The sequence below is a fragment of the Anas acuta genome, chromosome 25 (genome assembly GCF_963932015.1).
Source record: "Anas acuta chromosome 25, bAnaAcu1.1, whole genome shotgun sequence".
NCBI classification, from domain to species: domain Eukaryota; kingdom Metazoa; phylum Chordata; class Aves; order Anseriformes; family Anatidae; genus Anas; species Anas acuta.
In genome coordinates this window covers 5,535,684-5,554,729 of record NC_089003.1, presented here as the reverse complement: position 1 = coordinate 5,554,729, position 19,046 = coordinate 5,535,684, and the positions used below count along the sequence as shown (strand labels likewise).

Below are 19,046 nucleotides of genomic sequence, written 5' to 3'. Positions count from 1 at the left end.
TTCAGAGCGCTGATCGCTGATGTTAGGCTAATATTCAGGAGTGTGTTACTGCAGACCCATGGGTCCCTGCTTAGGAAGTTCCTAATCTAAAAAATTGTTATTTTACTTTCCTTGTCCTGGCATCAAGACCAAGAAATTTAGAACAGGAGAACTCCAGACACACTCCTGAGATTTCTATTGCAGATACTGAAATTATTGCACACGCTTTGTCTGACAGTACAGAGCTTGCAACCAAAAAAATAGAGGAAAAAAATTTATATATATATATATATACACACACACATGTATACACACACCACTTTGGATTCACTGCACTAATTTTGCCTTAGTTTGTCTGAAGTCGCAGTCATTTCCTCTACTAGCATCAGTCATTTCCTCTACTAGCATCAGGAGAGTAATTTCAGTATTACCACTGCTTGGTAACTCTTATTTCAATAACTAACTGAAAATTACAATCGCCATTAATGGAGAATGTTTTAGGAACTGACACTATGAAGAAAAACACAGAACAAATGCTCTTCAACAAAAGCTAATTTATTTCTTACCAGACAGACTACATTCAGTACAGTACTGTTTTTAACATTAACATGTTCTAGATTAAACTTAACAAATCTTAATGCAGTGACTTGTGGTATCAAGATGTACTTTGTCCTCCTGCCCCAATAAAATCACTCTGGCAGTACTTTTAGTCATATCAGTGATCAAAACGGTTACTCTACTTTCTCCTGCATTCTCATTCAGTTTCTTTCTCACATCATCTAATGACAATTTATGTGGTGTCATTACACCTTTTACGTATCAGGATTTCTAGAAGTAGGAAGAACACAGATATTTCAAATATCTGGGTATCTAGGCAAGCATAGCTGAATAAATTTAATCCAGACATTATAAACGCGATGCTTGAAGTGTTAAAACTCCTTATCTCCTGAGCCACATAATAACAACACTTTGTATCAATGAATAAGTTATTTATATTCCATACAAAGAGATTGAGATAAGATACGTAGATAAACACCAAGTATTAATAGCTGTCAAAAATACAGATGTAAACTAAGATATCTAAAATATGACAATCAAATCACAAACCAAACTATCGAAAGACTAACTTCAAAAAAAAGATTTCAGAACATTGTGATACCCTCTTTTCAAAGTTTAAAGCGAAGGTATTAAAAACAACACTCATTCTTTCAGCTGTTGTACAGCTTTCTAGAGGTTAATACTGTGTGCATGTCATATTTTGATTATGTTTAAATACTTTAAAAGAGGTTCTTTTTTTTTTTTCCCCAAGAGCATGCCCAAATGATTTGAACACATTCACTAAATTGCATGGTTTCACAACAGCAATTTTATCATCATTAATTTAGTAGAACCTGGTGCATTTCCTTTCACAAACTTAGATTCTAAAATCTCAAATTCATAAATATTAATATTTTAAATATTTAATTTTACATGAATATTGGGTACTTTTAGCATTTTCCTCCTGTTTCCAGGTATTAGTTTGATAAGGAAAACATTTTGACATCACAATCTTGTCTGATACTGGCTGGACACCACAGCAGACTACAGTCTTTAAGACTCATTATTTTAAAACCTACTTACTAAAGCAAAACTAAATGAACTTAACGGAAGAATTTTATACCAGGGCTCACCTGTAAAAGTTAAATAATATCTTAGCTGTTAGTTGTTCAGCGAGTCTGATTATTTTAAATTAACGCATCAGTTTTTACATTCATCAGGCTTTACAACATCCTGATGCTGCCTGTAATGTTGACAGTTTAAGCAGAACTTGAGAGCCCTTAAGAAAATTCAACTTCTCATCAAGGTAGAGATTTAAATATGAATATTAGTTGTTTGAACTTCAGAAATAATTAGGAAGATTTAACGTATCATCTCTTCACACATACACACTGCAAAGTTTACTTCTGTATGCAACTGATACTTCATTAGTGCTTGCTTATTTCAGCCCTCTGATTTAGGATGCCACAGCCATTCAGATTTTCGCACACTTTTTCTTCAGGTTGTACTATCTCCTGCAGAGCTTTCTCCGTAACTAGTTGTCCAGCTGAAGGTTTAGGTAGGGTCATCTGGAGCGCGCACCAGAGAGTTGTACGTGCTTTCCGTGTTGCTACACTCATCTCTTTAATTGCCAGAGCAAGAGCAAAAACATCTGTGAGGGTGAAAGGTATTTTAATCTTTATTACAGAGTTAATCAGCAAGCATTACTGGAATTAATTCACCCTGGTGCTGATAAAAAGAGCAATACCTTTTAGGCCCTTTTTTTAGTCTCATTTTGTGTCTTTTCCTTTAGGCCCCAATAAAAAGTATATGGAATTTAGGTACTTATTTTGTCGAAATTCCTACTTAGCTCTCATCTGTTACTAAGAGCACCTAAAGCCTTGCAATCACCTCAGTGTTTGGAAGTATTCCATGTACACACACACTGAAGGCTTCCTCCCCAAGCTCATTGCTGATTACTCACAGTGACCTCTTCAGATGAACACACTGGATCCTTTGCCCATCTTGCCTAATAAATCAGGCAAGACAACTGAAGGGATAGCTCATTTACAGCATTTTATTAGAGCATACAGATTATGTTCGACAAAAAAGTGACAAAACCCACCACTTTAAGATAAAACGAAGCAGAGGTGATGCAGTGGTCCACCTATATAACAGCTCATCACTTACAACAATCATTTAATGCGTAGATAATTCTTTGATTTCAATTCCAGCCTCTGTGAGGAAACAAATTTAATCCCCTCTTCTAGGCACTGTAATTTTCAGTCAGAACTTGCATGTTATTTTGAGATAGGGGCACACTCCAGTTAGAGCTGGTTAACACCCCGTTGCATATTGGACTGCACAGAAAGCACGTGAGTACTTGCCCTCTCTTGTAGAACACTTCCATGGGGGCTTGGAAGAAGTGGAAGACGAAGATTTAAGATCTGCTCCTCCAAGCACTGATGCTCAGTAAGCATGACTGCAGTTTCATTCTACTGCAAAAAGCTAGCAAATACCTTCAACTGATATTCTTGGGTGCACTGTTCTAGGTGAAAGTATCTTTCTCCTGGAAATATGAGGAGTACCTCAGAAAAGGACAGAAAATAAAGGCCTAACTTCACCCCCTCACCAGCTCATCTGGCTCTTGCTCGATGGGCTGATTTCTGTGAAACCCATTCTGAGATATCTTCTGCACTGTGACCACTGATTCCTATATAGTTAACACTGGAAGTAGCTGGAAGGAGTGATACAAGAAAATTGATGTAGGTAACTATGAAGAATCACAGATGAAATACATTTGTCCAACACAAATGTCACTCACCCAAAGAACTCTGAAAAGATAGCTCTGGAGAAATTAAGGACAGAATACAGAGTGGGAGGATTTTATGATTGACTCTTGAATTTTCAGAATTCCAACTTTTCACACCAAACTTCGTAAAATCAAGAACAGACCACAGGAATGGTATCATCTGGACTGCCTAGAAGAAGCTAAGAAATAAGTGACACTCAGATAAACGTGTATCTCAAAGCAGTAAGATAGGGTTGGTATTTGGTCACTACCAGGTAAGAAGGGAAAATCCCAGAGGAATAAGGAAGAGTTGTTTTAAAGTCTTTGGCTGAATGCAGTGTCGGAGTTACAGACATTAAAGGGTCTTTCCCCCCCTTAAAAAACAAACAAACAAAACAAACAACAACAAGAACAAAAAAACAACCTGTAACATCTAGATTCTTCTGAGAGATCTTGAACATTGCATCTAGGGCAATCTCAAAACAGAGGTATGGTCACAGATGGCTCTGGATGCTGCACTGAAAGGTTTGATGGGTGTTCTGGGTGACAGATGGCACTCCGTATAAACCCTTTTCTCATCACCACTTCTTCCAGAACTTCATTTGTTAAGTGGCCATGAACATTTACAAACAACTGCCAGATACCTTGTACAGTTCTGCAACTCTAGTGTGTAAAAGCAGAATTTTTCAGACTCATGTTGTGCATGAAGGGGCAGATAAGAGGCAGCTCAGCTCCACCTGCTTCCCACTGAAGTAAATATGTGTTGCAACAAAAGTGAAGTAGCTGGGAGAAGAAAATATTATTGTTTGTTCTAGAATACTGGACACAATAGGCAGGTTCTGCCTTGTAAGATACTTCATATCCTATCAGATGGAATAGAAAGGTGCAGTGGAAACAGGGTTGAGCTGGAGGACACCTTTTCTCAAGCAAAACAAACCTCACATAGCAAGAAAGTTCTGCCAAAGAGAGGAGATGCACAGCTTCAAGTGTTTTCCTCAAGGCTTTCCCAGACATGCAACAAATGCAGTTACTAGATTGAATATTCTACCGTCTGAAAGTCTCCCCAGTTGCCATAACAAGCTCACATGTTAGAGACAGCCAGCAGGGAGGAGAGGTAGGCACGGAAATTGCGACCCATCTAGTTCAGTCGTCAGGTCCCATTGTGCAAACCCCACTTCTTCTTCTACTGGGAAACTGATCTTGAGGACATCTTGTCTTTGCCAGTCTACAACAACCACCTGAATGGGCTTAACAAAAAAAGTGACATGACCTTCAAGGTAAAGAGAGATGAGAACGATTGTGAAGAGGTGGAAAGGGAAACTGCTGCAGTGTAATCCTGAGAATTGCAGAACTGCATGATGGGACACACAAAAGGCATAAAGTAATCCAGATAATTCAGTTTGGAAAGCGAGGCAGGAAATGAACGGTGCAGTCACAGAAATGTAGCAAAGTTCCAATACAAAGCAGAGTATTACAGGTGGCAGGACTTTAACCTGACACACCTTGGGAACAATGACAGAAGAGAAGCTGCCATTCTGCCTGTGTACTAGCAGAAGATTAAGCTGAATATTCTGTGTATTTTGGATGCCATTAAGAATAAAAACGTTCTGACCAATGTGTCATTGTATATTCATCAAAAATATTATTTGCATTTTATGTCAATCTATGACAGAAATACTTAAAGAGGGAATCCATTCATAACTCAAGGTCATCTCGGTCTCTTCACAGATTCAACATTCAGATACCAAGTTGTATGCAGAAACACAAACAGGACTAGAAGGGTGATGGTAACAGGACTATGAGGGATTGGAAGAAGAAAGAGGCAATAGCTTAGTATCATCTCCAATGCCAAGCTGCATTACATAAAAAAACCCACTGTCTTTTATTAGTTGCTAGTTTATTAGTCAAATAAATGCAATCAAAACTTATTTAAACCATTTGCCTCTAAAACCCAATGTTTTACCGTGTCCTCTCAAAACCATCATTTAGAAAGCATAGTCTGCCTCTCTCAAAGCTGAAAAATAATTTAAGATTGTAATTTATTTTAAAATGAAATAAAACTGTAAGATAAAAACCTTTACAAATTTTAATACAGACTTGCAACACTTGTGGAATTTTTCAGTTGCCTTATCTATGTAAGCATAGTTATACCTCTGTCATCTTGGCATCTGGGAGCTCCTTGCCTCTGTCGATTTGAAGCATTTACAATTTCATCTTTTCTACGTGACTGCACTACATGAATTACCTCCAGGTGTTTATCAAGAGCAGTAGAAATGTTAGCATGAAGAGGAGAACTGCGAAGGCGCTCCATTTTTCCCAGCAAAGTCACAACCTAATGAACATTTCACACGTTACAAGAGTTCATGCTGTACTCACCAAGACTTACATGAAAATTAACCAGAGTAGGAAGAAAAGGTTAACAATAACCATTATTTTCCTTTGAGAACAGTTCATAAAGTTATAATTGAAGTAGTTAAACTCTTACCTGGGATTTTTTCTTCTCCAAAAACAAAGCTGTAAAATACATGGGTGTGCACATGATAACAGCAAAACCTACAATAACCAAGTATTAGGACACCTGCTTACTCGTTAATAATGGATATATCCAACTTTGAGACAACTTTGCAATGGGAGGTAGTTCCATGAAACATGCCCTCTTCTAAAACAAGATCACCATGGCCCTCCTTTCTGTCAGCAATGCTGCAGCGACCTGGGTGAACACCAGTCCCACCAAGACTGGCCAGTTTTCACTCAGATGATCTCCTTGCCCTTGCGGCAGTGTAAACCCAACGGCAACACGGGAGAGCAGCAGTCCCAATTCCGACTGGCTAAAGGAGTTCTCTCAGAGAATACCAAGCAAAAGCATCCAAAAATCATTGTTTTTTCAGTCAGTTGAAAACCTGCATCTCTGCTGTCGTGTTTACCTTACAACAGTCACATTAGTATGAATTTTCCCTGGGTGAGTGGTTCACAGACCTCTGCAGAACCTGGTTTGCAGAAACGAACACAGAATTCCAAAACTGTAATGCTTACAGGACAATGGCTACACTTGATGATCTATAAAGAAATCTGATGATTAATGGTCATCTACAGGTTAAAAAATTACCAGGGGCTGGGTGCACAGTGCAAAGCCAAGTTCTTGATGTTTCCTCGCAACAAGACTGTAGGCTTTTCTAAGAAAAGGACAAGCCCTGAGTTTGTAAGATGCAACAGTGGGAAACGAAAGCATTTGAACCAGGACAATTTGTCCAACCTGCCCCAAGTACCCTCAGAACCGACTGTTGGCAAGACAATTATTTTGACAACAGCATCCACAATAGCAGCTAGGGCAGCCTCCTCCTTGCCACCAGGCTCAGGAGTGAGCATTTGGTAAGAAGCAAGGTCCCACTGCCACAACAGTCCTGCTCTCCCTTAGGTCATGTGAAAACCTTGAAAAAATGTAGGCAGGAATAATTTTTGTGAGTTACTGTGACAGCAGCAGCAGCAACCAGTAAACTCAAAAAGTGATGATCTACGTTAAAAAAAAAAAAAACGTGCAAAGGAAGCAAGGAGAACTTCACATAAACAGCTGAGGAATTGGTGACTAGGAAAGGAAACAGTTGTTAAGACTGTTTGAAAATCACTAGAATTGTTTCTGAAGAAAAAGACAAATCTTAAGGAGTGGAATAGCAGGATTATATAAGCAAGTGAAATGACATAAGATGACGCTGACAGTCATTTCCCAGTCTTGCTTAGAGTAGCTGATGGTTGGATTTGATGATCTTGAAGGTCTTCCAGGCTAAATGATTCCATGTGCTACTTTTAAGTCCAGATCCACAGGAGGAGTTAGGTTCTGCAAGACTCATTTTTCAGGTACCACAATCTTTTCTAACAGGATCACAGTGGCGAGTTAAATGTCTCCATTCTTTACACTATGCCTGCACACCACGTGTCTAAAATCAAAGTCCACAAAATCATCAAAACTGGGCTGCCCCAGCAACCCAAGGGGAACCACTGAGGGCTCAAATGGTCCAATTCCCACCCCCTCACGTCTTTCAGAAGTTCCTTCTGAACTCCAAAGAGAAATTTGCTCCCACTTTCGCCTCAGAGGCATTTCTTAAGCCTGCCCTCCCTTGTAAAGCACAACCAATACCCTTTGACTGTCACAGGGCTTGCTGAATAATTCAAATCCTCATGTGGGAACAGCAGAAAGCCAGCAGCAATGTTGAGGCTGACCACTGGAGTGGCATGCTCGCAGGGAAACAGCCAGCACCGCACTGACCCTACAGCTCAGAGGTGAGAACACACCATGGAGTAAGGACTGAAGTTTGAGGCCCAGCTTCGATGCCTGTTCGTCACAAAACAACATCTGTGCATCAGGGACTATGATGCTTTACCAAGCCCATACAGACAACCTCACGACTAGAAACAACTTCATATTTACTCTCTCTGGTAAAAATAATTGTTAGCCCAGACCAGAGAGGCTTCACCAGGACAGACTGAAGGTCCAGGCTCCAAGTATCCCCTAGCAGCATGGCATTCTCCAGTTACAAAAGAGCTGTAGATTTACATTTCCCCAGGCACAAAGGAGATGAGAGTCTGTAGAGAGTTGATTCTGGTTTAAAGTGTTTTTAATAGCTACTGATGGCACAGTGAAGAAAGCTATTGTCACTTCTCCTACAGCTATTGTTCTGGAACTGAGAGCAACTGTAAGTGGAAATCTCAAATGAGAAATGCAAAGTCTGTGACCACCAAGAGGATTTAACTGGATGCTCCACACTCTGAAGAGCTAATCCCAGATCCAGCCAACTTGAACCTTTGTGCCAATGTTTCTATTTGGCTGTCACTCAGCTTTTTTGATGTTAGAAACCAGGTTAAACAGCCCTACTGTGCTTTCAAGCATCCTTGAAACTACTTTTCAGCTGCCATCTACCAAGCATTTGTGGCTCTTCACCATGAAGTTTGGTTCCTCAAATAGCTGGACAAGATTAAGTCCTATTTTAGACAAAGTTTTACAATAGTAGGACAGGGACAGGCAAGCCTTCTCAAATTCAGGAGGTAACTTCCAAACACTGCTCTTTTGGGGTTCACAAAACAATAGTTTAATACGTGTCCACTAAGACTTCAGCCTATCAACACATCTTGTACTATTCTCGCTACTCAGACATATGAACAAAACCAGGTGGTTGCAGAAGACTGATTTCAGCAGGCTGTGAGCAAACACAGTTCCGTGGCTTATTTTTACCTGTGCAAGACTGGTGAGACTGCACCTTAGCACCACTGCCTCGGCAGCAGCTGAGCTCAGTCGCACTGGTTCCTCTAAAAACCAGCATTTTTCAGAGCAGCCACCACCTTTAATCTCATGTCCCTTAGCAAGGACAAGCTGCAGTGTCTCTGCTTTCGGCACACACTTCTCTTCCTCCTGCAGCATGGGCAGCCTGGCTCTGGCCTCTCTGCCTCAGAACAGCTGGATCAGGCCATCTCTGTTCTGTTGGCAGCACAGATTGGCGCTGCGTGTTTGTCTCCTCCCTCTGGTCTCCCTCGCAGAGTTCTGCACAGGCTACTGCCTCAGAAAGCAGCACGACGCTGCACACTGGCACCATCGTTTGGCCACAGAGCCACACGCAGCCCAAACACCAGTCTCGTTTACAGGTTGTGGCTGTTTTGCTTAAGAAGCAAATTAATGACGTAGAAATTCAGTCTAAAGTTGCATCAAATTAACACTCTGCAGTAACAAATACACAAGACTCTTAAGCAAGTATGTCGTAATGTCTTATAAATGTTAATAAACACCTGCTTTTTAGTGTGCACAAATCCACAAAGAACATTTCTCTGCTGAGCAGGGGCAAAAGAGGTGTTCAAAACAGAAGAGCTCAAATGCAGGCACATCTCAGAGCTGTGCAAGCAGCTTGGCTAGATTAGACTGATTACTGGCATGGCATGCACGCTTTTGAAATAGAAAACACACCTGGCATGTACATAGGTAAATGTGCGCCTCAGCTACTCAGTGGGTTCTCTGCTAACAGAGCATTGAACCTGGAGCTGTAAAAATTCTAGCTGTGCCTGCTGAAGTATTATTCCCTGCACAGCCTTTAAGAACAAAGCTATTTGGAGAAAAGCTGCTCTGATAAATTTACATATCTTATGCTGTACTCTAAGATCCATGTGATAAGTACAGTTTTTTTATAATCTTTCTACAACTCACTCTGGCTTGTTCACGTAGCTGATCCACAATTAAGCGATCAACTCTTGATGGGTTTGATGTCAGCCTTGGAATTGGGGTGTTGTTAGTACTGGAAACTTTTTTCCCTGGGTAATTCTTAGCAAGAGCTGATTCAGTCTGCAGGAAAACAAAAGAAACTCCCTAAGAATGTAAGTTGTGAGGTGTGCTTTATTATAGAAGCAAGAAGTGTAAGATGCACAATATTTTTTCCCTGGGGTTTTGGATTTTCTGAAGTAGATTATGTAGATTCAGACACCTGGGATTTAACCATTTTGTATGACAATCACCTGCATTAAACGAACAACCAGTTTACTCAAAGCAGTTTAAATAGAGTAATTATGGAAAGATAAAGAGTGGTGTATATGTGGCATGCAGAAGTGCCACATCTTCTCACTCCAATTACAGCCTGCATCCTTTTTTTTTTCCTGTAGATAGTATGGAAGCAAGCAAAAAATACAAGGCAGAAAAAATGGGCAAACGGGTATAGACCTCATCCAAAAAAAATAATAATTGCCTAAGTCAGCAATTAACCTAGATTTTGTAGTTTCATCAAACTGCACAAAATGTAGGCTTTTTTGTTGTTGTTGCTGCTTTATGTCAAATCAAATATTACTTACCTGTTAGAAAATTACTTTAAAAACTGACCGTAAAATCTCAAATTTCAATCTCATTCAGTCCAGTACTATGTTACTCTCAGACACGTGTAACAACAGAGACCTAACTAAATCTGTTTTAAAGTTGCCTTTCTTAGATAGCTTGGTTGTGGTCCAGGCAAGGCTGCAGCTTCATTTTCTCAAACATCAACCCTATTTCCCTCTAACCACTCTATTCGAAGCAACAACTGGCTTTTGTTACAAACTGCTTGGCAAAAATCTACATTACATCCCCATTAAATTTATTTTTTTGGACTGGGAAAACAGTCCCAGTAGTTCCATAGAGAAGCTAACAACCAAATGACCAGCCCACAATACTCCCTGGTTACATTTGGTCACAATTTCCTCAGAGAACATGATGGTTCCAGCTTGATTCTGAATTTCCGTACCACCGAAGCTGGAGAAATTAAGATAGCTTATACATTTAACAATGGGAGCCCGAGGCACTTAGGCTGATTACCAAAAAGGGCAACTGCTTTACATAGGGAAACTGCTTCCTACAGAATTGTCTGAAGCTTTTTAGTTTAAGTGTTTTAATGTTACTGTTTCTTCAGTTTCTGGGAAAAAAATATCACGACACTTCTCACAATATGTTAGGTTTTAAACATCAGGGAAACAGGAAAGTGAGAAGAACCCCTTGAAAGAGCTGTGATTCTTGAAAGGATTGATGTTTAGTCCTAATTCAAAATATTCAAAATATAATTGATGTATTTGCCTTGCAAGTTTCCAGATGCATTGTTTCTTGTGCTAGAGTGTATTTTTTTCCGTCATACAACAAACCTTTCCCTGAACCCCAAACAGAAACTGAAAATGCCACCAAATTCCTGCTCTAAGTGTAACATGCAGTACAACATTGGGTATGCTCCAAAGCAGGCTATAAACCTTCGAAACTTCTGTATTCACTCTCTGATATATATGGAAGCAAAATCTTTAAGTGTTTCAACTCATAACAGTGAGAACTACCCATGTTCTCTAACGGGTCTGACCTTTGAGTGTGATAAGATCTTAATTAAATCTGTGCTATGGCATTATTAGTATACTTTTACCTTCTTTCTTTCTTTTTCCAAAGCTCTCCACTGTTCATAACACTCTTCTAGTCTAAGATGGAGCTCGCTGGCAGGTCCACTACGGGTTTTAACTTGCCTTTGAAATCCAAATGCTGGTACAAAACTAGAAAAAGAGCCATCACCATACATCATATCATTAAAGTAAGGATAGAAGCGATTTAAATCATCACAGGAGAACAAGTCGTAAGACTCCATCAGAGGGACAACTGAATGGCCAAATGGACGAGCTGATCTCAAGGGGAATGTGCTTGAACCAAGCTGCAGATTACGTCTCAAGTCACCCATCATGCAATTGTTGGGAAAGCTGGAGGCCTGGAGGCGAGTCACATGGTTGATGGCATTACTGTCTCCGCTTCCCTGCCTGAGACTAAACTGTCCCTGAGACTCCACTGGATCTTGGTACATGTTCTGCAACAAACAGTCTGCATGTTTTTGTCCTTCCAGATCGTAATGTCCGCTCTGTGGCTTCAACTGAAAACAGTGTTTGTTCAGATTTTCAATGATCCCAAACTGCTGAGCTGAGTAATTTTCACAGAATCCATTTGGCTGCTTTAATCTCTTGTCACTCAGATAGTCAATGAGATTCTCTTCTCCAGACTTAACCAGTGCCTCCATATAAGAAGCAGACTGAGCTCGTTCTGAAGGGTTATAACGAAAATCAAGACTTGAAAAAAACGAAGGATTGTCTTGACAGTACTTATGAAATAAATTACTATTTAAAGGGAAGTTTGAAGATGATAACGGAAAAGAATCATTAGGGTGACTGAAATGCTTTGGAAAAGCAGATAAATGATTATTCAGTTTCACCAAAGGACTTGGGCTCTGAAGTGCGACAGAAGCAGTGCTTTTACTTTGAATGTTCATCCAAGTTGGCCTTATATTAGTACCTGCTGTAGTGTTTACTGAGTTTGGTAGTAAAGGAATTGATTTACAGTATTCAGAATTCTGAAGATCAGACTTGGAAAACTGCTGCTTATCTACACCATTTGCACAGTCGCCATTTCCTGGACAAGCTGTAAGAGATTTTAGTCCATAGTCAAATTTTTGTCCCAGATCAGTGCAGAATGAAGGCTCATTAGAAAACTGTTTTTCTGATAGAAGTCCTGCAGCCTTGGGAAATGTAAAGTTTTGCTGATCTGCAATTGTATCTTCTATTTTTTTCTGAGTACCCGATTTAACTTGAAATAATTTAGTATAGGGTTCTGTGTCCAGAGATGATGCCTCAGTTGTTCCATTTACTAACTTCTTGTTTTCTTGGAGGCTACAATTGGTGCTCTTGTTAGGCTTTGCTTTACTAGAATGAGAATACTCAGTGTATCTACTATAATCCATACTTTCGTTGTATCTGTGAAACTGTGGAACAAGTGTTTCTGCCCGCTTTTGGTGCAACTGCACATCTGCTCCTTTGGGACAGACCTTCTCTCTTCCGTAGGAGTAAGCATCAGCTCCTGAGTCTTTAACTACTTCTAAATACCCCACTTGAGGTGTAAAGGTGTTCTTTATATATGGATAGTTCTGATATATAGGTGTTGTCTTAATATTCTCACTAGTCTGCATATTGCAACAGTTGACATGCTCATTTTTAGGAGAGTATAACCATTGCTCTTCAAGGTCTATACCAGTAAACCCGTGATAACATTCATCTACTTTTTGTTGTGATGCAAGATTGCCACTTTGCAAGTACTGTTTTTCAGCAGCAGATGTGGATTCACTACCATAAAAACCCTGTTGCGAAACAGCTGCACCAACTGGTCTTTTAGTTTCTGACAAGTCATGGTGGTCTGCAATTCTGGTTGCATTCATGGGCCATACTGACTTTAAGCTGGAAGAGCAACTCCTTGAAAAACAAGAAATACACGGTTAGATTCTGTCCGTAGTGCTCCTCTTCCATTCTCAAATGCAGGAAAAGGTTTAAGCCTCCAATTCTCCCCCAACCATTTCTCTTAATTGATTAAAGGATCTCTTTCTCCAACTTCTATCTACTCCTGTAAACTGCTCGGCTTCCTGTACCTGGACTAGACAGCTAATTCTGGCTTGCCTAAACCAACCCATAGACCTTGGGAGCTATGTACAATGCCTTCAAGCCTCAAGTGATGCATACATACCAAATATGTCCAACCAATTCTTTCCAAGTATTTACTATGCATCATCTCCAACATATTCCTGGTGGATAAACAGGTTAAGATTATCATACTGCTCAAAATACCCACAAGCCTTCAAAGCCACGACTGAGTTCTCCAGACAAAATGCTTCTGTGTATCATCTTGCTTATTGCTTCAGAATCGCTTGTGTTTCACACTGGCTTATGCTGCTTCTTACAGGTAAATGAACTCACTAAAAATAGGTTTCTCAGCAAATTTCCTTTCCTTCCACTAATTACCATGGATTAACACAGGAACAAACACAATGTGTCAAGGAAAGCTGTAAACAGGCTAAGTGAAAAATGGAACAGTAGCTGGTTCCAGCTGAATTTGGCAGTACTGAGAACAGAAATCCAGTCAAAACTGGCTGAAGCAAAGGAATTACCAGGTACATACTTTGATCAAGAATGACTCTCTCTAAAGTTTTCCTTCACTTCAGCAACATAACTCAGCAAACATAGAGAAACCAGTAGAGCAGTTTGGGGAAGACAGGAAGGAAGAATGGTGCCTGCCTTGGGAACCGGGTTTGCTTTCTTATCTCTTAGATCTAGAAAGCTCAGATTCAGAAAAAAATGGGACCTGAATTGCTCTGTGTCAAGTTATCGTAACTATCTAACGGTTTCTTCCAGCATTAGAACATCAGCATAATCAATATGACATTTAGATATATAAATATTCCTTAAGTGGCACATCCATAAAGAAATACTCTTCCCTCCTGCCAATTCAAGAGTGTGAAAGAATACTATTTCTATTTTTGTGTATTCTTTCTATGACTTGAAATCAATTAATAAAGAACCTACAGCCTGAACCCAATCTTGATCTAAAAAATTAAGCCAAGGTATATGCTCAAGGAGATTTATTTTAATACAGCATTTCTAGAAGGCTCATTAAGAACTTATTTTAAAACTTCTAATAAAAGAGTTCCATAAATACCAGAAAGCCAAAAGCTACTAAGCTAATATCACAAGTAAAATACTAGAAGATTAGGGTGAAGGAGGGGAAATTGTGAAGAGTATGAGAACTTGCCTGCTAGCAGCTGACATGAAGATGACAAATAGAAAGCAGATGCAGATCAGTGAGGGTAGTTTTTGTCAGAGAAAGTGAATGACAATAGTACTCGCACAGCAACCTACTCACCCCTCAGCACAATATGGCTGCGATTTATCTTGTTCTTCCAAGATGTTAGACACTAGACCATATAAATCTGTTTCACTGCCATAATCATTCCTTTCAGTCTGAATTCTGAGAACAAATTGCATATCAATTGAAATAATTACTTTGTTTTAAATATTTCATTAGATTTAAGTCACACAAAACAACAAAAAAAATCTATTCATTCAACACAAATGATCTCTGTCAAAACTGCCTACCTGGACTTCACATTAATCTGGGAAGTGGCAGACTGCTTATTGTCATCTCCATATACAGACCACGGTGCATATAGAAGGGAAGGGTCTGCAGGTGCAGAGTATTCTGATGTTGAAAGGGAAGAACTGTAGGTCTGAGGTAGGTCTACATTTTCTTCATTCTGCATTTTATATACAATAAAAGCATTAATTTCAATATGAAACACTTTTTATAAATTATAATATTAAATCAAATCGTCATTTCATCATTCTACCAGGTTGTACATGAGTTTACCCCTGGAGTAACCAGATCACGAGAAAGAAAAACAAACCACATGGTTGTAGTGTTATGTCAAAAAGTAACTTCTGCTACTGGCTACTGCCCAGTGCAGATAACAATAGAAGTAAAAATTCCAGGCCGTATCAGCCATAAACTTTATGGCTATGAAATGCAAAATGAAAAGAAATCTAATATACTTAACTATCATGGTGCTTCCTACTGGCCAGACTAATTCTCCTGCTCAACAGGCTGGTTTATGTGAATGCTTGGACTCTATGGCATGCCACTCAAATACCTGTTTCAAGATCTAAGCTTCTCCTCAGTTTTCTTTAGAATAGTCATTTGTTCCTCACTTTGTTACAAATGTTTATGCTAACAGAAGAACAAAACACACGTCGAAACATTATCTTCCTCAACTCCACTACCCCTTCATCTCTCACATTGAGTAACACTTCATAATATCTCTCAATTTTTTTTTAAAATGCTTCATTAGACACCCTCTAACCAAGTCCTAATCCCCTCCCTTCATCCTTACATTATATTGTTTTTGACTTTAACTCTCAGTCACAATCTCTCGATTTTGCTTCTGTGACTTTCAATTTTTTTAATCCAGGTGAGCTCAGTACAAGCAACTTCAAAAACTGCTTTTTATCTTCAGATGTCCCTTTACTCTAAACCCATTTCCCTCTGCTGGCTCTAAACACCCCACGTTTCAGCATGCCAGCGGTTAACTCTTCCATGACTTATTCAGCTAAATTTAGCACATCTGCAGCTGAAGTCCCTAATTTCTCCTCCCACACATTTTGCTCCGCAGTCTCTCTTGTTGGTTAATGCTACCTCTCACACATTAATCAGCTTTCTACATAAATGCCTGTGTCTTCTGTCACTCTGCCTCTAAAACCATTAAATGTTCAAATGGAACTTATCTGTTGTCCTTTCCCTCTTTCCAGTACTGTCAGCCCAATATCTGTGATGTTTGGGATGAAACAGGGAGAGAAAGTACAAAATACACAAAGCAGGTTTATGGAAAGTTCATGAACTATGAAAGTTGAGAGGGAGAGAAGGGGTAGAAGGTCCTATGGTATTTGCAGTTATTCTATTATTCTCAAATTTGAATCTCTCTTAGGGGGAGTTTTCTTGGAATTCTGGGTGCAGTGGGGATGACAGGGAAGCTTTCAAAATCTATCCCAGCACAGCAGATGGTACTGGGCAAAATCTGAAAACAAAAGTGAGGCAGCAAAAGATGGGATACACAAGTGAACAGCCTTTATTGTGACTGTACTAAAAGAGTCACTGCAATTTCTGGTGGGCATCACCACCAGACACGTAGTGTGAACAAATCAGACACTGTAATTGGTGTTCTCCAGTATAAGAAAAAATATTAGAAATATTTTTGACTGTTTTGCTTACAAACAACAAAAACTCTTACAAAGATATAAAAAAAATTATAATCAACTGAACCTGTGATTTGTAGCAACCATACAATGAGCCAGAGCCCGTCATTACACTACTGAATACATCAGTCAGCCTCCCGCCAGCTTCCGTGCTACTCCAGCAGCGACTGCCACCTCTGCATGCAACTTTAGGCTATGCAAGACAAGGGGGTAAAAACAAAGAGGTAGAAGGACATAATTAAACATAGACCTGAAAGTTGTAGATCTTATACCAACTTTAACTTCTCTAGCATTTTCACTTACCTGTGCATTCTGCTCATCTGAGTCCTCAGCAAGTTAGCTCTACATAACGTCATTACAACACTTTCAGATTTACTCTTAGATCCAAGTTTGATCCAACAACCATAAGAAATTCACAATGTGCTTAAAGACAGAGGAGGTGCAGGTGAAGAGGAAACCTGTGTTCTCCGCTGGGCTTCTGAACAGCAAGAGCAGACAGGTTGTTTGGCCATCTATGCACCATGAGACACCTCTCCTCTTTAGTGATCCTTTCACTGCTGCTCTTATCAGATATGTTGTGCTACATACACGCACATACATGTATTTTCAGATTTCATGAGCTGTAATTTTACTGTAATGCACACACTGTGAGCTACTGGGGAAATGTGCCCCATTCTCTAACACAGGGAAACAACCTCCACCTAAGAACCGCCCCCACCACTGCCAAACTGGATGTGCTCAGAAAGATGCAGCCAGCAGGAAAAGGCAATGAAAACACAAAAACCTTGGCTTTTTTTCCCTTTTTCAGAACACTAAGGTACACAATAAAAATTAAAGTTAAAATACAACTGATTAGCTAAAAAAGAAAACCACAAAACAAAACAAAAAACTTAGCTCAGAAATGAAGTTATTTGCATACTATTAAAAGTATTACTGGAGCACCTAATATCATAGGCTCATTTAGGTTAGAAAAGCCCTTCATGATCACCAAGCCTAACCACCAGCCTGCCCTGCTGAGACCCATCACTAAAACGTGTCTGTAAGTGCCACATCCACACGTTTAAGAGACGTGTGAGACACGTTTAAGTGACAGGTTTAAACACCCCCAGGAACAGGGATGCCACCATTCCATGGGCAGCCTGCTCAATGCCTCACCACCTCTTCAGTGAAGAAGTTTGTCCTGACATCCACTCTAAACCTCCTCTGGCACAACTTGAGGCTGCTGCCTCACATCCTAGCACTTGTCGCCTGAGAAGAGACCGGCAGCCACCTCACTGCCACCTCCTGTCAGGAGCTACAGACGAGGCCTCCCCTCAGCCTCCTGCTCCAGACCAAGCAGCCCCTGCTCCCTCAGCTGCTCCTCACAATTCATTTTCCAGTCCCTTCACCAGCTTCATTGCTCATCCCTGCATTTGTAACACTTTCTACTTTCAGCAAATATACAAGTTTGACAGTGCTAACATTCCGAAATTGTTTGGAATTAGCGTTCCTCTCTAAAATGTTTTATCTATAGGTCCATGAGAGGAAAATCCGGTCTAGCGCAAGCTTTTTTCTTGTTTACTTTGCAATTACACCAATGTATTTTAACACATTGGTTTCTTCAGACATGACAACTGTGCTGAACACACAAAACAAGAAACAATGTGAAAAAATGTGACATTTTAATCCAAATTACACCATGTTTTCTCCTCAGTAATCTCCTCATCCAGGAGGGCCACACAGCACTTGCTGTGTACTTGCACGGCGTGTGATCTCAGAGAACAAGGGCACACAGGGACACACGGACATGGGGAGCTCCTACGGACAGGTTACACCTCCCCATCCCCACCACCATTTTTCCCAAATAAATTTTTATACGGCTCTTTGGAGCTTGGCTTTGCAGCACCTCATGCCAGTACCGGCAGCCCGCACCCCTCACAGGCGGTGCCCACGGCCAAGCCCCAGCAGTGTGGGCGCTGAGGGAAGTGGGCTGCTGACAGGAATCCCACCGGGGCACAGCGCCTCGCCCTCCTCCAGCCCTGCTCCGTTACCGGCACCCCAATTTCCCCGCTGGGGTTCTGACAGGAGAAGTGCAGCGGCCCGACCTCCCGGGCCTCGCAGCCGGCTCCTCGGGCTCTCCCGGCCGCCCTGCGGCTCGCCTCACCTCCATGGGTGCCCAGGACGGCTCCTCCCGGCCCTCAGCGCTACCGGTCCCCGGCGCGGCCGCCCCCTCCCCGCCCCGCCATGGCGGCTGCCTGAGGCCTGAGGCGGCCGTTAGCCTCCGCCGGGGCAACCGCCGGCCCCGCCCCGCGCGCCCGACGCGATTGGCCGGCTCCTGAGGGAGCGGGCCAATGAGGAGCCGTTCTGGCGCCTCGGGCCTCCCAGCGCCGCGTGAGCGCTCAGCTGCTCCACGCGGCTGTTCGGGCGTCGAGAGTTACGGGGAAACGGGGCTGTGTTCCGATTGGCTCCTGCCTGACAAGGAGCAGCCAATGAGAAATCAGCTCGCTCCGTCCTCCCGCCTATGAGGGCCCTCGGGGGAATTTTTCACCCGGAGACAGCGGCTGCGGTGCTGGGGCGGGCTCGCGCTGCCCCCCCCTCAGGCGCTGCCCCCCTCAGGCGCTGCCCCCCTCAGGCGCTGCCCCCCTCAGGCGCTGCCCCCCTCAGGCGCTGCCCCCCTCAGGCGCTGCCCGCCTCAGGC

The 19,046-nt window shown here is 41.4% G+C and overlaps 1 protein-coding gene across 2 annotated transcripts; it reads right to left on the bottom strand.

Moving 5' to 3' along the window:
• Nucleotides 1-1,266: 1,266 nt before the first annotated feature.
• MEIOC (meiosis specific with coiled-coil domain) lies at nt 1,267-18,705 on the bottom strand. 2 transcript variants are annotated; one of them, XM_068661073.1, is made up of 8 exons: nt 18,513-18,702; nt 16,437-16,562; nt 14,720-14,877; nt 14,487-14,591; nt 11,188-13,045; nt 9,471-9,605; nt 5,438-5,618; nt 1,267-2,167 (listed from the first exon to the last, which is right to left on the bottom strand). In XM_068661073.1, the coding sequence occupies exons 1-8, from the start codon at nt 18,516-18,518 to the stop codon at nt 1,944-1,946; spliced, it is 2,793 nt and encodes a 930-aa protein (XP_068517174.1). In that variant the 5' UTR covers nt 18,519-18,702; the 3' UTR covers nt 1,267-1,943. The 2 variants fall into 2 exon arrangements, with proteins under 2 accessions (XP_068517174.1, XP_068517175.1); XM_068661074.1 differs by lacking the exon at nt 16,437-16,562 and having other exon boundaries at nt 18,513-18,705.
• Nucleotides 18,706-19,046: the final 341 nt, after the last annotated feature.

Bases quoted from the DNA above. Each gene is read 5' to 3' on its own strand.
- MEIOC (XM_068661073.1), bottom strand. The intron at 14,878-16,436 runs GTTCAGTTGATT...TATAAAATGCAG, and splicing joins ATGGTTGCTACAAATCACAG to AATGAAGAAAATGTAGACCT. The intron at 9,606-11,187 runs GTAAAAGTATAC...GTTTTCCTGCAG, and splicing joins TGGAAAAAGAAAGAAAGAAG to ACTGAATCAGCTCTTGCTAA.